Raw genomic sequence first — 14,262 nt, forward strand, 5'->3', positions numbered from 1 at the left:
CTTGTGTTAAAAAAGGGGGTGCTACTTAAGGGTTTAACAGAACTATGCGAAATGGGTAAATAAATCTGAAATCAGAGACAGTTTACATGTCGGATCTTTAGTCTGATTGGTTATCGCACCATGTTCCCTGTCCTTGTCTCCAACAAAATCACCTGGCATTACTCTCAGCTCCCAAAATGAGCCGCTTGTGGGTGTGTTTTCTATTTTTAGAAAAAAAAAGAAGAGCGGCAAAGCTGCTGGAACGCTACCGTTTTTGTTCTGATTTTTATTATTAGGGGTTTGAGCAGCGAAGCTCCTTCCTTCTGTCTGCTGTTTGGTGCAGATGTTTCAGGGCCTCACCCTTTGGCAGTGGCTATATTTGTCCGGTTGCTGGGCAACAGTGTTGGAATGAGCCTTGCTGGCCTAAGATTGAAATGAGCAGTGGCATATGAGAGAGAGAGAGAGAGAATCTGTATGAGGCACTGGATAAGACCACATCGTGCACTGGATAGGACCAGCATCATGCAGTGGATAGGACCGGTATCATGCACTGGATAGGATCTGTATCAGGCATTGGGTAGCACAAGTATCATGCCCTGAGTACCACCTGTATCACGCACTGCGTAGGATCAATAGCAAAAGGAGTCACAAGAAATCAAGTCATCTTCAGTCATCCTCTCCAGTGTGTTCCATTGCCTCTGCAAAGCCAGAAAGTCAGCAACACAAAACAGGATTTTTGTGTGTATGTTGCTAAAACTTTTAAAAACAGATAGATGTTTTTACTGGGGAAGGTGTCTCTTTTATTCAGTTTTACTCTATGGCTCTATACAACTGAGAGAGCTTGGGCTTCTATGTGAGTAAAAGAGGGGGAGGAAGACTGAGGAGACTGGAGGGAGGCAGAGAGGGAAAGGGCGGGATTTGAGACTTCTTTGTTCTCAGTTTTCTTCGGTTGCCCCTGGGTTCCTTCACAAAGTGTCTGGTTTTCTTTCATTTTGACTGTAGAAGCTTGGTACTTTTAAGGATTCAATCTAGTGAAGCTCAAATAACTGCATGCCACTGAATTATCCACACATATCTCTAGCCTCTCCGCTTCGGGGATCTCTGTTCCTTTCCTTCGCCCCTCCTTCCCCTCCTCCTACGTTTTGTCTGCTCTTTACAAAGAATGGGAAAAACTACACAAGTTTCAATTTAGGTACCAGGAGGGACTTGCCACCATTACAATACCACCATTGTCCTGATAATCCTACAGTGTGAGGAGGAGAGGTGACAGGAATAATAACCTCAAATCTTAGTGACAACTCAAAGTAAACGTTTCCCTTTTTCTGATTCTTATTTTTTTAAAATAATTTCCTCTGAGTTTTACCACTGCTCTCTTCACATCCCCACCCCTTTTTATTAAATTAGTACAACTTTGCACACCCAGAATGTACATCTATCTTTGTCTTGTTAAATTATTGTTGTTCAGTGCTTGATTGTTTCAAAAAAGGAGAGGTTGGAGGCCTGGAGGGAGCTTAGGCAGAGGCCTCTGACCACCAGACAATTCCATTTAGGGTGGGGGCACAATAAATACATGTACACATTTTAAATATTTCGGCCTATAACGTAAATGCTTAATCTTACAAACCTATCCAGACATAGGCCTATGTTTGCCCAAATAATGTACTATAGGCTTGATATTCACATGAAGTTTCGCCAAATAAGTACAATAGTATCATTTCTTCTGCAATGCTAAACAATAACATATCTTCTTTCTGAAGAAAACTATTTCATTCATGCATTTCATTCAAGATGTGCTTTCCATACACCTGTCAGACATGTAATTCACTATTTGGCCGTTCTCAGCCAGAGGAAGCTTCCAAGTGCTCGGCCAGCGATGCCTGGAGATAAGACATAGCAGGAACTGGGGGTTTACCATCTGAGGTGTGAATCTGTGTGGCTGCGTGTGTGTCAGAGGGGATTTCCATGCCCCTGCCCCCTCCTCTTTTTCACCAATTAAAATATGTGGCTTTCTTTTGGTTTGTGGATAGGTTTGGGCAACTTGGAAGGTAGTTTTGTAAGAGTTATAAGTGGGCATCTGAGTCATGCATCTAGCAGGGTTTCCCCCAGAAAAGTTGTTAGGCCCGGTGGCAAGTATCTTTTGACAGGGCCCGGCGCGGCCCGGCGACCAAGTGTCTTTTTTGACGGGGGCCCGGCGCAGGCCAGACTGATGGCAGCATTAAGGTGGGCCCTATAGTTTCTGTGATAACAGAATCACAGACAGAATCGCGGAATTGAGAATTTAAAAAAGCTATAACACAGATTCCATTGGGCCCTACATTAAGTCCGTGCTAAAAGCTGACTGGAGATTTGAAAATATGACTACGTAATGTGAATGTTGTTATAAATAAGTCATTTATTCAACACACATTTAAAAAAAATCTACAGCATAGCAGAGTCTTACAAAGAATCTGACAACAATGTACAATCTTGGAATGCTGTGTTTTCAACAACAACAAAAGAAATTAAATTAAAATAAATATCAAAGTTTTTGCACTCTACAAAAAACTTGAAAAAAGTCCTGATTGGCTACTGATTCTTACAGCCTTGGAATGCTGGGCACATTTCAACAACAACAAAATAAATTAAATTAAAATAAATATTATCAAGGTTTTTGCACTCTACAAAAAACTTGTATTCAAGTCCTGATTGCCTAATGAATTTTACAGCAAGCCTTGGAATGCTGGGCACATTTAAACATTTAAAAAACTGTCTAAGGTTTTTTGGCTTTTACAGTAGGCTACCTTTCCTCCTTGACATTATTCCTAAATAGCACAAAGGTAGTATCTGTGTTACTGACTGTTTGGCTAGCTAGCTAAGTTAGCTACATGACCACGTTGTCATAATATTTTTTACGACCGTGAAAACTGACTGACTTGTTTACATTTTGGACAGATGTGGCTCCTGAGTAAATCTATCATTGTTTCCGTCGCAGCATTTTAGACACAAGCAATATCGAAAAAATCCTGAAATTTATTCTTGCCGCGAAGAGTGTCTGACCCTCAACCGTAGCGTTTTTTCCCAAAGATGGTATTTCTAGATATAGCCTAATTTTGCCGCTGTGTTTACACATTTATACGGTTGCTGGCTAGGCACTCTTCACCGTAAGAAGAAATTTAGGATTTTTCCATATTACTTGTGTCGAAAGTGCTGCGATGGAAACAAGGATGGATTTACTCTGTAGCCACATCTGTCCAAAATGTAAACAAGTCAGGCAGTTTTCACGGTTGGGAAAAATTTTATGACAACGCTGTCATGCACATCAATGTCATCAAGCTAACTTTATTAATAAACAAGTGAAGTCGTTATTTCGATGGTGATTAATAAGTCATGTAATGGTACAACATATCGAACATTCATTTCATGCTACTAGTTTAACGTTACCTACACACTGCTTAAGTTAATATAAAAAGAATGTACTTACCGACACGATGAAGTGATAACGCAGTTTGTAACGAGGTTAGGTAGCCTACTAAATTAGAAATGGTGGCTTGCTAGGTAACGTTAGCTTGTGATAGTTGGAAGCATCAAGTGTTGAACGTCACTCTACGCACAATGAGGGTAAAGAACACTGATCTCAGACCTGCTGTTTTCCTATAGTGCATTCACGTTTTAACCAACAGATGTCACTGGTGAGCTTTTCAACCGAGCCGCCCCAACATCTTAAAAATACATTTAAAAAAATAAATAAATAATTCCCCGATGCTTAGGCCCGGCAGGGGGGTCAACTTAGGCCCGGCGGGCTTGCAATATACTGGCGGAAACCCTGCATTCTACATTTCATCTCTGGTTCTTTTGGACTATTCTGCTTTGGGACAAAAGCTGTGGTCTGGTATCTTCTCTCATTCATTTCTTGTATGACTCCATTTCTGTAACCTTTATTAATTGTTTTAAGGTAGTTGAACCTCATTTTTAGATTAGACGTGAATATTTGTTGTCACTTAATAAATTTCTTAATTTTAACCTGGTTGTGAGTTGCACGTTTTGATAAAGGTTGATCCAAACAGTTTTCTCTGCCTATCAATGAATTTGGCGATTTGATTGATAATTCATATCTTTGATTATAATTACCAAATTAAATCAAATAAAAATGTTTTACATATTGGGTAAGTGAGGTGTTTTAACTGTTGCACTTGTGTTTGGGATTCAGAGTGCTGGACGTCAACAAGAGTGTTAACGGTTAAAACCGCTGTGTTCAGAAAATTAATTATATTTCAATTAAACCTCACCTTGCTGACACACCCGAAGCACTGCATGCAGGCAGTTGTTTCAACATATTCTGTGTTCATTAAAAAAAACATACATTGCTGTAAAACAGCTCAAATTACTTAGCAAGTTTCTTCCCGCTATAAAAGATTGCCATTTCACACTTCGATATAACACACATGCTTTGAATGACCACATTCTCTTCACATGGTAAGATGCAACAACACAGGGCCAACTTGAAATAAGTTAATGCATTGCTATCCTTAAACCATTTTGAAATTCTGTTCAGTGAGTCTGATTTTGCACTGTAGCTGGTTAATACCAATGCAGTTCTCCCCTTTATACGAGCGAGACCACATACTTGCTAGCTAGGTGGTTAGCTAGCTGGCTAGGTAGTTAGCCTCAGCCAAGTAGGATGCAATATTTGCCTTCTCACTAGTTATTTTTTCAGACTTACGTATCGTGAGCAGAGTAGATAAAGAGTTTTTATAACCTTTGGTTTTTGTAACTACTTTCTGTAACCTTTATTTTTGCTGCTGGCTAGTTGCACATTTGGGCAGGAGATTTGGCCCGAGACGTTGACTTTTGTACATGGGTGGTTGACGTGACATGGGCTTTTTATGTTCCTAGATCAAACATAAATAAATAATAGTTAAATAAAAATATTTTGAATATTGTTGATTAGTGCATTATTAGAACAAACTGGAGATTCAAGTAGTGCCCCAGTATTTCTTCACAAAATTTTGAGCCAAACATGAAAAAGTTCATTTGGTATGACCATATTGTAACCATGTCTAGAACATGTTTCACTGTTTTCAAACTTGAATAAAATGAGGGAAAATATAAATAGTTCTTATTTTTTAAGTTCAGTGTACGGTCACATGTTTTCTAGTCACTGAAATTTCCTGAAAGTCCATTCTTATTATTGGAGATAGTTCTGATTGAAAATATTTTGTCTGAGAAACTAAAATCATATGGTATGACACGATACTGTAACTTTTAAAAAACCAAATAATTTACGGAATCATCCAAAGAAACTATTGTAACCATCCTGAACTGAATGTGGACCACCCCAAATTAAAAAGTTCTGAAATTACTACATGGCGAAACCAAAATGCTTAAAAAATACTCTTTAATAAAAGCTAAGAATCTGCCCTGTAACCACATGTGAATTATTTGATTACAAATCTAAAATTGATATACAGAGCCAAATAAAAAAAAAAAAGTATTTGTCCCAATCATTACGGAGGGCTCCTTATAACAACTGTAACTATAAATAAAATATGTAGTTAAAAGTAATATGGCAAAGGCAACCAATATTCATACCAATGAGGCTGTTTTGGTGCTTGCGTTACTGTAATAGGCTATGCTAATTTGCAGAATACTTTTGAGCTACTGCCAAGTTTTTTGTGGCTAATGCTGGTGAACCATCGGATTTAGAAACAGCTGACTGTCTGAGCATCACGGTTCAGTAAGGATGTAAAGGTACACTCAGCTCACAATTTGATACAGTAAAATAGTTTTTATGAGTTATATGAATTAATAACGTAACCTGAATTATCCTGCATGTCTGGTATTGACGTTAAGCTTTGTCTTCAGCTTGGAGGATGGAATAAAAATAACACACACCCCATCCAGACATTCAGAATGAAACTTATCAATCGGAAGATGCAGATGCTGTGTTGTGATATGTTTTACAGTACATTTTAACAGGAACTGAGGTTATTTCAGTGCCCTAGGGCAGTTGAGTTAACAGTCTGAGCATTCTGAATATGCAGAAGTCTCTCCCCTTTCTCCAAATGTCAATTGTAAATAAACCAAGAACATCAAAAAAATGTAATGCTTAAATGTACACAGTACATAATATCAACATAATATAAAATTGAAACAGTACATAATATCAACAAAAAACATAACTAATAATTAACATAATATGATTTATGTGTGTGTGCATGTGTCTGTATGTGCGGGTGTGTTCAACTGTCAATGTCTTTGTGATGCTGGAAAATAATTTAACCTGCAAAAGCATGGAGGGAAATGCTTTTCTTAGGTAGCAATCAGTCTGAAATGATAGTGGTATTTATTTATTTATTTGTTTGTTTGTTTGTTTGTTTTGTCATTTTGTCTGTTGAAGGTCCATTAGCTCGGATGTTGGTCTTCCACTCAACCTTATACATTACGTCAATTGAAAATCCAGTTTTTAAAACATATTCTAGTTCTGTCAGCATCAACTGTCCTTTATCTGCTCTATTGAGGTTAATTCCTGGCATTAAGGGCTGGATTTTGCATTTTTCAAAAAAATAAATAAATAAAATAAATGTGGAAAAAATGTATGCTCTGCCTTTTGAATGCTTTGCAGCTGTATGGTGAAGAGGCCTTTTTACGAGCATTGATCAGTAATTTCCGCTGAATCACTATAATATGGACATGAGGGAAAATGGTTTTTATAATTACAGTTTCATTGCATACTTCACTGAAAAATGGCAGCACATAGTACCACATTTCTTTTTACTTTATGCAATTGTGTACAGGAGTAGCCTACAACTTAATTTGAATCTCTCTCTCTCTCTGTCGTAGCTGGCAGGAGGAGTCATCCTTGGGGTGGCTCTATGGCTGAGACAAGACAGTCAAACCAGCAGCCTGCTCACACTTCAGCTTGATGGCAACCAAGCACCCAACACCTTCTACATCAGTAAGTGTACATAATTGCACTGCATGAATGTGTATCATGTAACTTTTCAGCTGCATCCATACCTCTTCCTCAATGTTTTAGTCTACTCTTTACACCATTTTCTTGGTGTACACCAGGGTTCAAATAATTGAATCACTTCCAATTCAAAAATCTTAACATTGTAGAAATTTTTTAATTCATGTATTAACCTCTTTGCACAGATGCCAAATCTGGGCAATCTTCACTCATTTAGGGGTGTTCTATTTAAGGATTTATAACTCCAGATGTGGGCATCACAGAGACTTGGAAAATGGCTTACATGATGTAAGACACTTGTACAATTTACTAAGTTGCTTAGTTTAGTTTATTTTCATAACTTAGGCATAAATTAAGTGTCTCAAATAAAAAAATCTAGTTCTCCTTTGATTTGCAATGAAATTCTGAGAGTCCCAAATGTAAAACAAAAAAAGTAAAACTGCATTTCCAGGATCATAAACTCCTTGATCACAAGTATGCAGAATCCAAGGGTGATAAGCGGAACTACTAAAGAACTATTAAGAAAAATGTAAGCAGTCTACCATGGTGTCCCCTAGTGTCTCCAAATCTATTCAAAATGGCTAAATTGAGTATTTGGTGTAAATCATAAAATAATCATATATTTCACTACAAATCAACTGTTTTGACTCATGAAACTCATTTTTGCATCCTCTTCATGTGGGAATTACTTATCATCAGTATAGGGAGATATAGGCTACTGCATAACCTCTCCAAAAATGTAATAAAATGCCTTTTGTCTATTATAAGGCATTTAAATTAGTCAGTTTATCACCAGAGCCCTGTTAGAAATGTTAGAATAGGAACAAATGACATAACGCAAAAGAATTTTAATGTACTTGAGTACACACATTACATTACATTTATTTAGCAGACACTTTTATCCAAAGCCGTGTACAAATGTGCATATCATTGTCATTGGAACAACTAGAAAACACAGGTTCGATAAGGTACAATACTCATTTCGTACAGTTATTTATAAAGGTACAAACCAATGAATGTCTCAGCTCAAAATAGTTGTATCTTTAATGTATTGTGCACAAAAAAAGAAAAAAAGAATGTATACTATTGATGCAAGCTTTTACATAAAATATTTCAAGTTTATTGAGTGTCATTAATGCTGAGAATTATTTTACCCACAAAAATAATTGGTCATCCTCCTCTTTTGTCCTCCCTTTCTTCCTCCTTCATCCATCTTTCTTAAACTGTCGAATTGAAACAAAATAAAACCAGCGGCGCCTGGTGAGCTGAAAATTGGTGATGCGCAAAACTTTCCTTTAAACTAATCATTGATCTCAAACTGTTTTAATTAATTTTCAGTGATTAACAAGCATGCAAACGATCTGACTAAGCAATTGGAAAGGGACCCACAGCTTCTTCGCGTTGTGTTAGGGAGATTAAATGATAAATGCGATTTAGAAAAATCTCTTTTAATCACTAAGCAGTGGCGGAGTCTTCCCCTGATTTTCCTTGAGTATCAATGCAATTAATCCACAAAATAGGCTACTCAATAGCAATAGCTACTATCATATATAGCCAGCTCTCCCCAAATAGGCAGTTTTAGTGAGTAGCCTAGGCCTTATAGCCTACATTTATTTTCATTTGCAGTACGAAATTGTGCACATTTTTAATCAACATTATTTGTGGTTACATGCACTTCTTCCTCTGCGCTCAAATTCATGGCAAATATCTGCAATTTATAGCTTGTAAACAAAATTGAAGTGCAGGTTTTGTTTTTGCTGGTTATTCTGAAAGCTAACACGTATATAACAGACTGGTGTATCTTGTTTGTTAAGTGTAGACTACTTGGTGATTAAAACGGATTTTTAATGGATAAATTTAATTTATGATATAATCCCCCTAACACGGTGTGAAGACGCTATGTGTTAGGCTACTTGCCATTTGATTAGTCCGATCGTTGGCACGCTTGATAATAAAGGAAAAATGACTAATGAAAACAGGTTGAGATCAATGATTAGTTTAACCTTAAAATTGCGCCCCACCAATTTTCAGTTCACCAGTTGCCACTGAATAAAACGTTATGTATGTGGGAAATATTCAATCCTAGCTTAGCTGCTGACCAGCAACCTGCTGATTTTGCTCAAGCAATCAAAGTTGCCATTAATAATAGCTGGCGTTCGTGGGGGGTTTATTCATCTCTCTTTAAAATGTTGCATAGATGAAATTACATGTTAATGAAATTACCTACCGCGTCCGCTTCCAAAAACACAGGACAATCAATGATATTTTTCTTTCTGTGCCTGTCTACATAACGACTGTCCTCCTGAGTTTTTTTTCTTCAGATTTTTGATTGGTTGAGCGAGTGACTGGCTAGAGGGAACACATGGATTGGAGCATACGAAAAATGGACTGGATTGTCATAGTTATTTGTAAAACTGCCTTCCAATTGGGGGTGCATGCCTTCCACCCACGTCCACCCCCAATTTAACCCCTGGTAGTGAGGGAGAGGTTTGTTCCACCACTGGGGAGCTAGGGTGGAGAAGCTCCGTGATAAGGGAGGGCGAGAACCCTTTATTCGGATGGAAAGGGGTACAAAGCGCTGCTGCAGAGCGGAGTGGTCAAGCAGGCGTATAGAATAGAATCATGTCCTGTAAGTAGACAGGGGCCGTTCTGTTGGCTGCAATGTAGGCAAGGGTCAGGACTTTGAAGCTGTTCCTGGCAGGGACTGGTAGCCAGTGGAGTGACCTCAGCAGAGGAGTGACGTGGGAGAACTTAGGAAGGTTGAAGATGAGTCAAGCAGCAGCATTTTTAATCATCTGTAGTGGCTGTATGGCACAAGCTGGCAGGCTTGCAAGGAGATAGTTGCAGTAATCTAGATGGGAGGCCACCATGGCCTGGACAGGTAGCTGGGTAGAGTGCGTAGTCAGGTATGGTCGAATCTTCTTGATGTTATACCAGAGGAATCTGCAGGACCATAATGTTGCCTTGATGTGCTCCTTGAGGTCCAGCTGGTCATCCAGGACCACCCCCAGGCTCTTTGCAGAGTGAGAGGCAGTCACTGTGGTGCCATCGACCATGATTGAGAGCTCACGTAGTAGGGAGGTCTTGTATGGGAAGAACAACAGCAGTTTCGTTGAGGTTGAGCTTCAGGTGGTGGCTGGCCATCCAGGTTGAGATGTCAGCCAGGCAGTAAGATATTTTATTATTAACCTGTGAGGCAGCGGGGGGGAAGAGAAGAAGAGTTGTGTGTCGTCTGCATAACAGTGATAGGAGAAGCCATGTGAATTAATAACTGAACCAAGAGATTTGGTGTATGTGGGGAACAGCAGAGGGCCCAGTACAGATCCCTGTGGTACTCCCATAACAAGGGGATGAGGAGCAGAGGCAGACCCCAACCAGGTGGGCAGTCTCTGTTAAGTGCCCGGATCGGAAGCCAGACTGATGAGGTTCTAGCAGGTTGGTCTGATGGAGAAAAAAGGTTAATTGTTTAAGCACTGCTCGCTCAAGAGTCTTGGACAGAAAAGGTAGAAGTGATACGGGTTGATAATTCATTATGTCAGAGGGGTTTGAGGTGGATTTCTTGAGGAGTGGGGTAACGCGAGCCATCTTAAAATCAGAGGAAACATGACCAGAGGCAAGGGAAGTATTAACAATGGAGGACAGATAGGGAAGAATCTCGCTGGATATGGACTGGAGGCCTGTAGATGGGATGGGTTCAAGCGGACAGGTGGTTGCACGATGAGAAGCAACATCGGAGTCCTCTGGCCTCTTGAAGGAGGTCAGTGTGGCCGTGTGTTTGTTCTGGGGGGTAGGGGGCTCACTGGACGGGCAAAGGAGTTCCGGATATTATCCACCTTTCCTTCGAAGGCAGCCAGAAAGTCATCTGCAGAAAGGGAAGAGGGAGATGGGGGTGGAGACGGAATGAGGAGGGAAGAGAAGGTGGAGAATAGTTTCCGTGGGTTAGAGACGCGTGCACTGATCTTTGACTGTAAAAATGAGGTCTTAACTAATGTGAGGGTAGATGTGAAAGTTGCTAGCAGGGTGTGATATGTGGTCATGTTATCAGAGGATCTAGATTTTCTTCACTTCCTCTCTTCAGCCCGCAGTGATGTTCTGCTAGAGCGTAGTGACTCAGTCAGCCATTTGCAGGGGGGTGATGAGCATGCTAGTTTGGAGACAAGAGGACAAAGTGAGTCAAGGGACTGGGAGAGGCATAAGTTGAGGGTGGAGGTAGCAAGGTCAACAGGCAGGTTAGAGAAAGAAGCAGGAGGAGGAATTGTAGAGACAGCAATGGAGATGAGGGAGAATTGTGACAAAGTAGAGAGATTTCTCCTGAATGTTACAGTGGGTGAGCTGTTAAAGGAGTTGTGGAGCAGTAAGTAGGAGAGCGAGAAGGAGAGAAGGAAGTGGTCTGAGACATGGAGAGGCGTCACCGTGAGTTGGGGAATGGAACAGCTTCTGGTGAATACAAGGTCTAGTTGGTTAACAGCCTTGTGGGTGGGGGGAGTAGAAGACTGGGAGAGGGTAAAAGACTAGAGGAGTGTGGCAACCCTGGATAGTTGGGAGCTCTCTGGTGGGAGGTTGAAGTCTCCCAGTAGAATGGCAGGAGTGCCATCCTCAGGGAGGGCGCTCAGGAGAGTGCCCAGCTCATCCAGGAAGCAGTCGAGTGGACGTGGAGGACGGTACAGAACAATATGGAGTTTTGTAGGATGAATTACAGTAACTGCATGAAATTCAAAGGAGGAGAGATTAAGGTTAGGACTATGGGAGACACAGAATTTCAAGGACCATACACCTGAATATGTAGCCTAATTACACACTCCTGTGCGTAAAATAAACCACCACTTTTTTCTGTACTCGACAGTTTGTAATCTTTTGTTGCATGCTCAGGGATGTTACAGAAATCTTGCTATTTATAATAAGTCATATATATATAATGTATAATGTAGGCCTATATAATTGAAATATTTCAAACAGTAATACTTGTATCCTCTTTGAGAGAATCAATGCTGTCAGGCTCAGAGGAGCCTCCCATGCCCTCCTCTTCCGATTCTCTCCCCAAATCCAGATTAGCAAGTCAAAGATATGCCTTAGCTATCCTAAATTATAAAGATTAATAATGTTTTCGAAATACTGAATTAAAACAACACCGGGTGCATGTCTTTTCCTGCTAACACTGTGGCAGGGCTCTACACTAACATTTTTTTCCAATGGCCTCATGTGCTCCTGAGTTGAAAGATTTTGGAGCATAATGCATCCCAATAAGTAGATGTGCTCCTAAATTATTTTTTCTAGTTATTATATGTATATTTTCGGGAGCAAATGCTCCTAAAATATGAGGACTGTAGAGCCCTGTGTGGCTGAATGTGATAGCTGTGACAACCAAACCAAGCTTGGCCTTAAATCACAGTTCCGAGTGCAGTTAGACTCCATACATTGTTGGAAAGCTTATAGTGTCTTCTACTGGATAAAAGAACTGTCGATCAAACCAGAATGCACTGGACCGGGCCACAACGGCGTGAACAGCGTGTATGGTTTTACGACAGCTATCTCAGAAGGTATTCAGGCATTGCAAATGAGTGTACATTTCACAAATAGATTGTCCAAGACAATAAATAACCACTGAATCTTGAAACGGCCATCTCTAGGTGTAAAACCAATGGTAGGATTGTGTATTTATTCTCCATTTAGTAGCTGAAATTGGTAGTAGAATGACATGGTATAATAACACAAGAATTTCAGTTTTTTTCAGTTTTGCTATTTAATGCATAGCATTGTTCACCGCTGTTTTGGCATACTTCCAGCCTACTGATGGCTTTATCTTGTTGCTATGATGGAAAACAAATTTTTGGTGGTGAAAGAATATTTTTCTGAACTCCCAGATAGGTGCTATTGTCCAGTTTGTCACAGTTGGTCGACATTGTGCTGGGGTGCTTGTTGAATTGACAAACTACACGACAGTGGTGGCAATTAGAAACTCCATATTTAGCATCGTTGTAGTATATCATGTACTCATTTCTATTCTTTTAGGTTTGTTGTTTCCACTCATAGAATGGGTCACGGTAGCAGTGAATGTCTGAGTTAAGCTTATCTTTATTATTGCTCCTTATTTCCAATATAGAAAACTAGAAAGAAAATTTTGAGGACAAACTTTTAAGTTGGCTTGAAAAAGCCAAGTATGGTAAAAGGACTAATGATAGCTAAGTAGCTAAGTATCTGCAAATAAGCCCTTGCTATATACTGTTAAGAAAAAAGACTCCAGTATGCCAACCACCATCAACACTGGGCCACAAATATTGGGAAAAGGCAGATGCGCATCCTTTTACACCAGAAGATCATAGTTGCCATTTCACTGAAGTCTGTATATACATATACATATACACACACACACACACACACGCACACACACTCATAATTGTATCATGCAGTACAGTACTGCATGATGCAGTTAAGCAGTTAACATCCTATCATGCTCTGTGGCATTTATGAAAATTCTGAGCAGGCCCATTTGACCTCAGTTTTGGATCAAGATGGCAGGAGGAAAAGATGTGACTTTGAAAGAGTGTTCATTATTGGGGCACGGATGGCAGGAGCTTCAGTCACAAAGACTGCCCAAATGGCTAGTGTTTCAATAGGAACAGTGACTGAAGTGACGTCAGCATTTAAATCTATGGGAAAGACATCTGTAAATACGGTCGGAAATTATAGTCGAAGGCGCACATTTGATGAGCGTGATGCTTGTGCTTTGTGCAGTATCTAAGAAAAAACAGAAGCGCAACTTTTCCTCAGGTGACTGAGAATTTCAATGAAGGACATTATCAGACTTTGTCAGCAGGAACAGTCCATCAACAACAACTACAACAAGAGGGATATTATAGTAGGGTTGCAGTACATAAACCCCTCTTTACAAAGATGGATCCACATTGACCCCTATGCTGTGTGGGACATATTTCTGGCACAGTTTGGGTCCGCTTGTCCCCTTAGAGGGAAGGGTCACTGCAAATCAATATAAAATTATTCTGAGTGATTTTTATCCTATGACAAAACATCTCTATTTTGTATGGGAGTGGTCTCTTCCAGGATAACAATGCCCCCATCCACTGGACATGAGTGGTCACTGAATGACTTGAGTATGAAAATTATGTGAATCATATGCTATGGCCTTCGCAGTGACCAGATCTCAACCAAATTGAGTACCTGTGGGAGATTTGGACTGAAGTGTGATACAGCACTCTCCACCACCATCATCAAAAGACCAAATGAGAGAATATATTTTGGAAGAATGGTCTTCCATCCCTCCAGTAGAGTTCCAGTGACTTGTAGAATCTATGCCATGGCGCATAAAGCTGTTCTGG

General features: G+C 39.9%; 1 protein-coding gene across 1 annotated transcript in view; it reads left to right on the forward strand.

Annotated features, from left to right (window-relative positions):
* Positions 1-14,262, forward strand: part of LOC118227127 (CD81 antigen-like) — an 85,050-nt gene that overhangs the window by 22,488 nt on the left and 48,300 nt on the right. Inside the window, exon 2 of the mRNA XM_035417278.1 lies at positions 6,799-6,913. Coding sequence (XP_035273169.1) covers positions 6,799-6,913 — 115 coding nt within the window. The remainder of the gene's footprint in view (positions 1-6,798; positions 6,914-14,262) is intronic.

Source organism: Anguilla anguilla, chromosome 5 (genome assembly GCF_013347855.1).
Source record: "Anguilla anguilla isolate fAngAng1 chromosome 5, fAngAng1.pri, whole genome shotgun sequence".
NCBI classification, from domain to species: domain Eukaryota; kingdom Metazoa; phylum Chordata; class Actinopteri; order Anguilliformes; family Anguillidae; genus Anguilla; species Anguilla anguilla.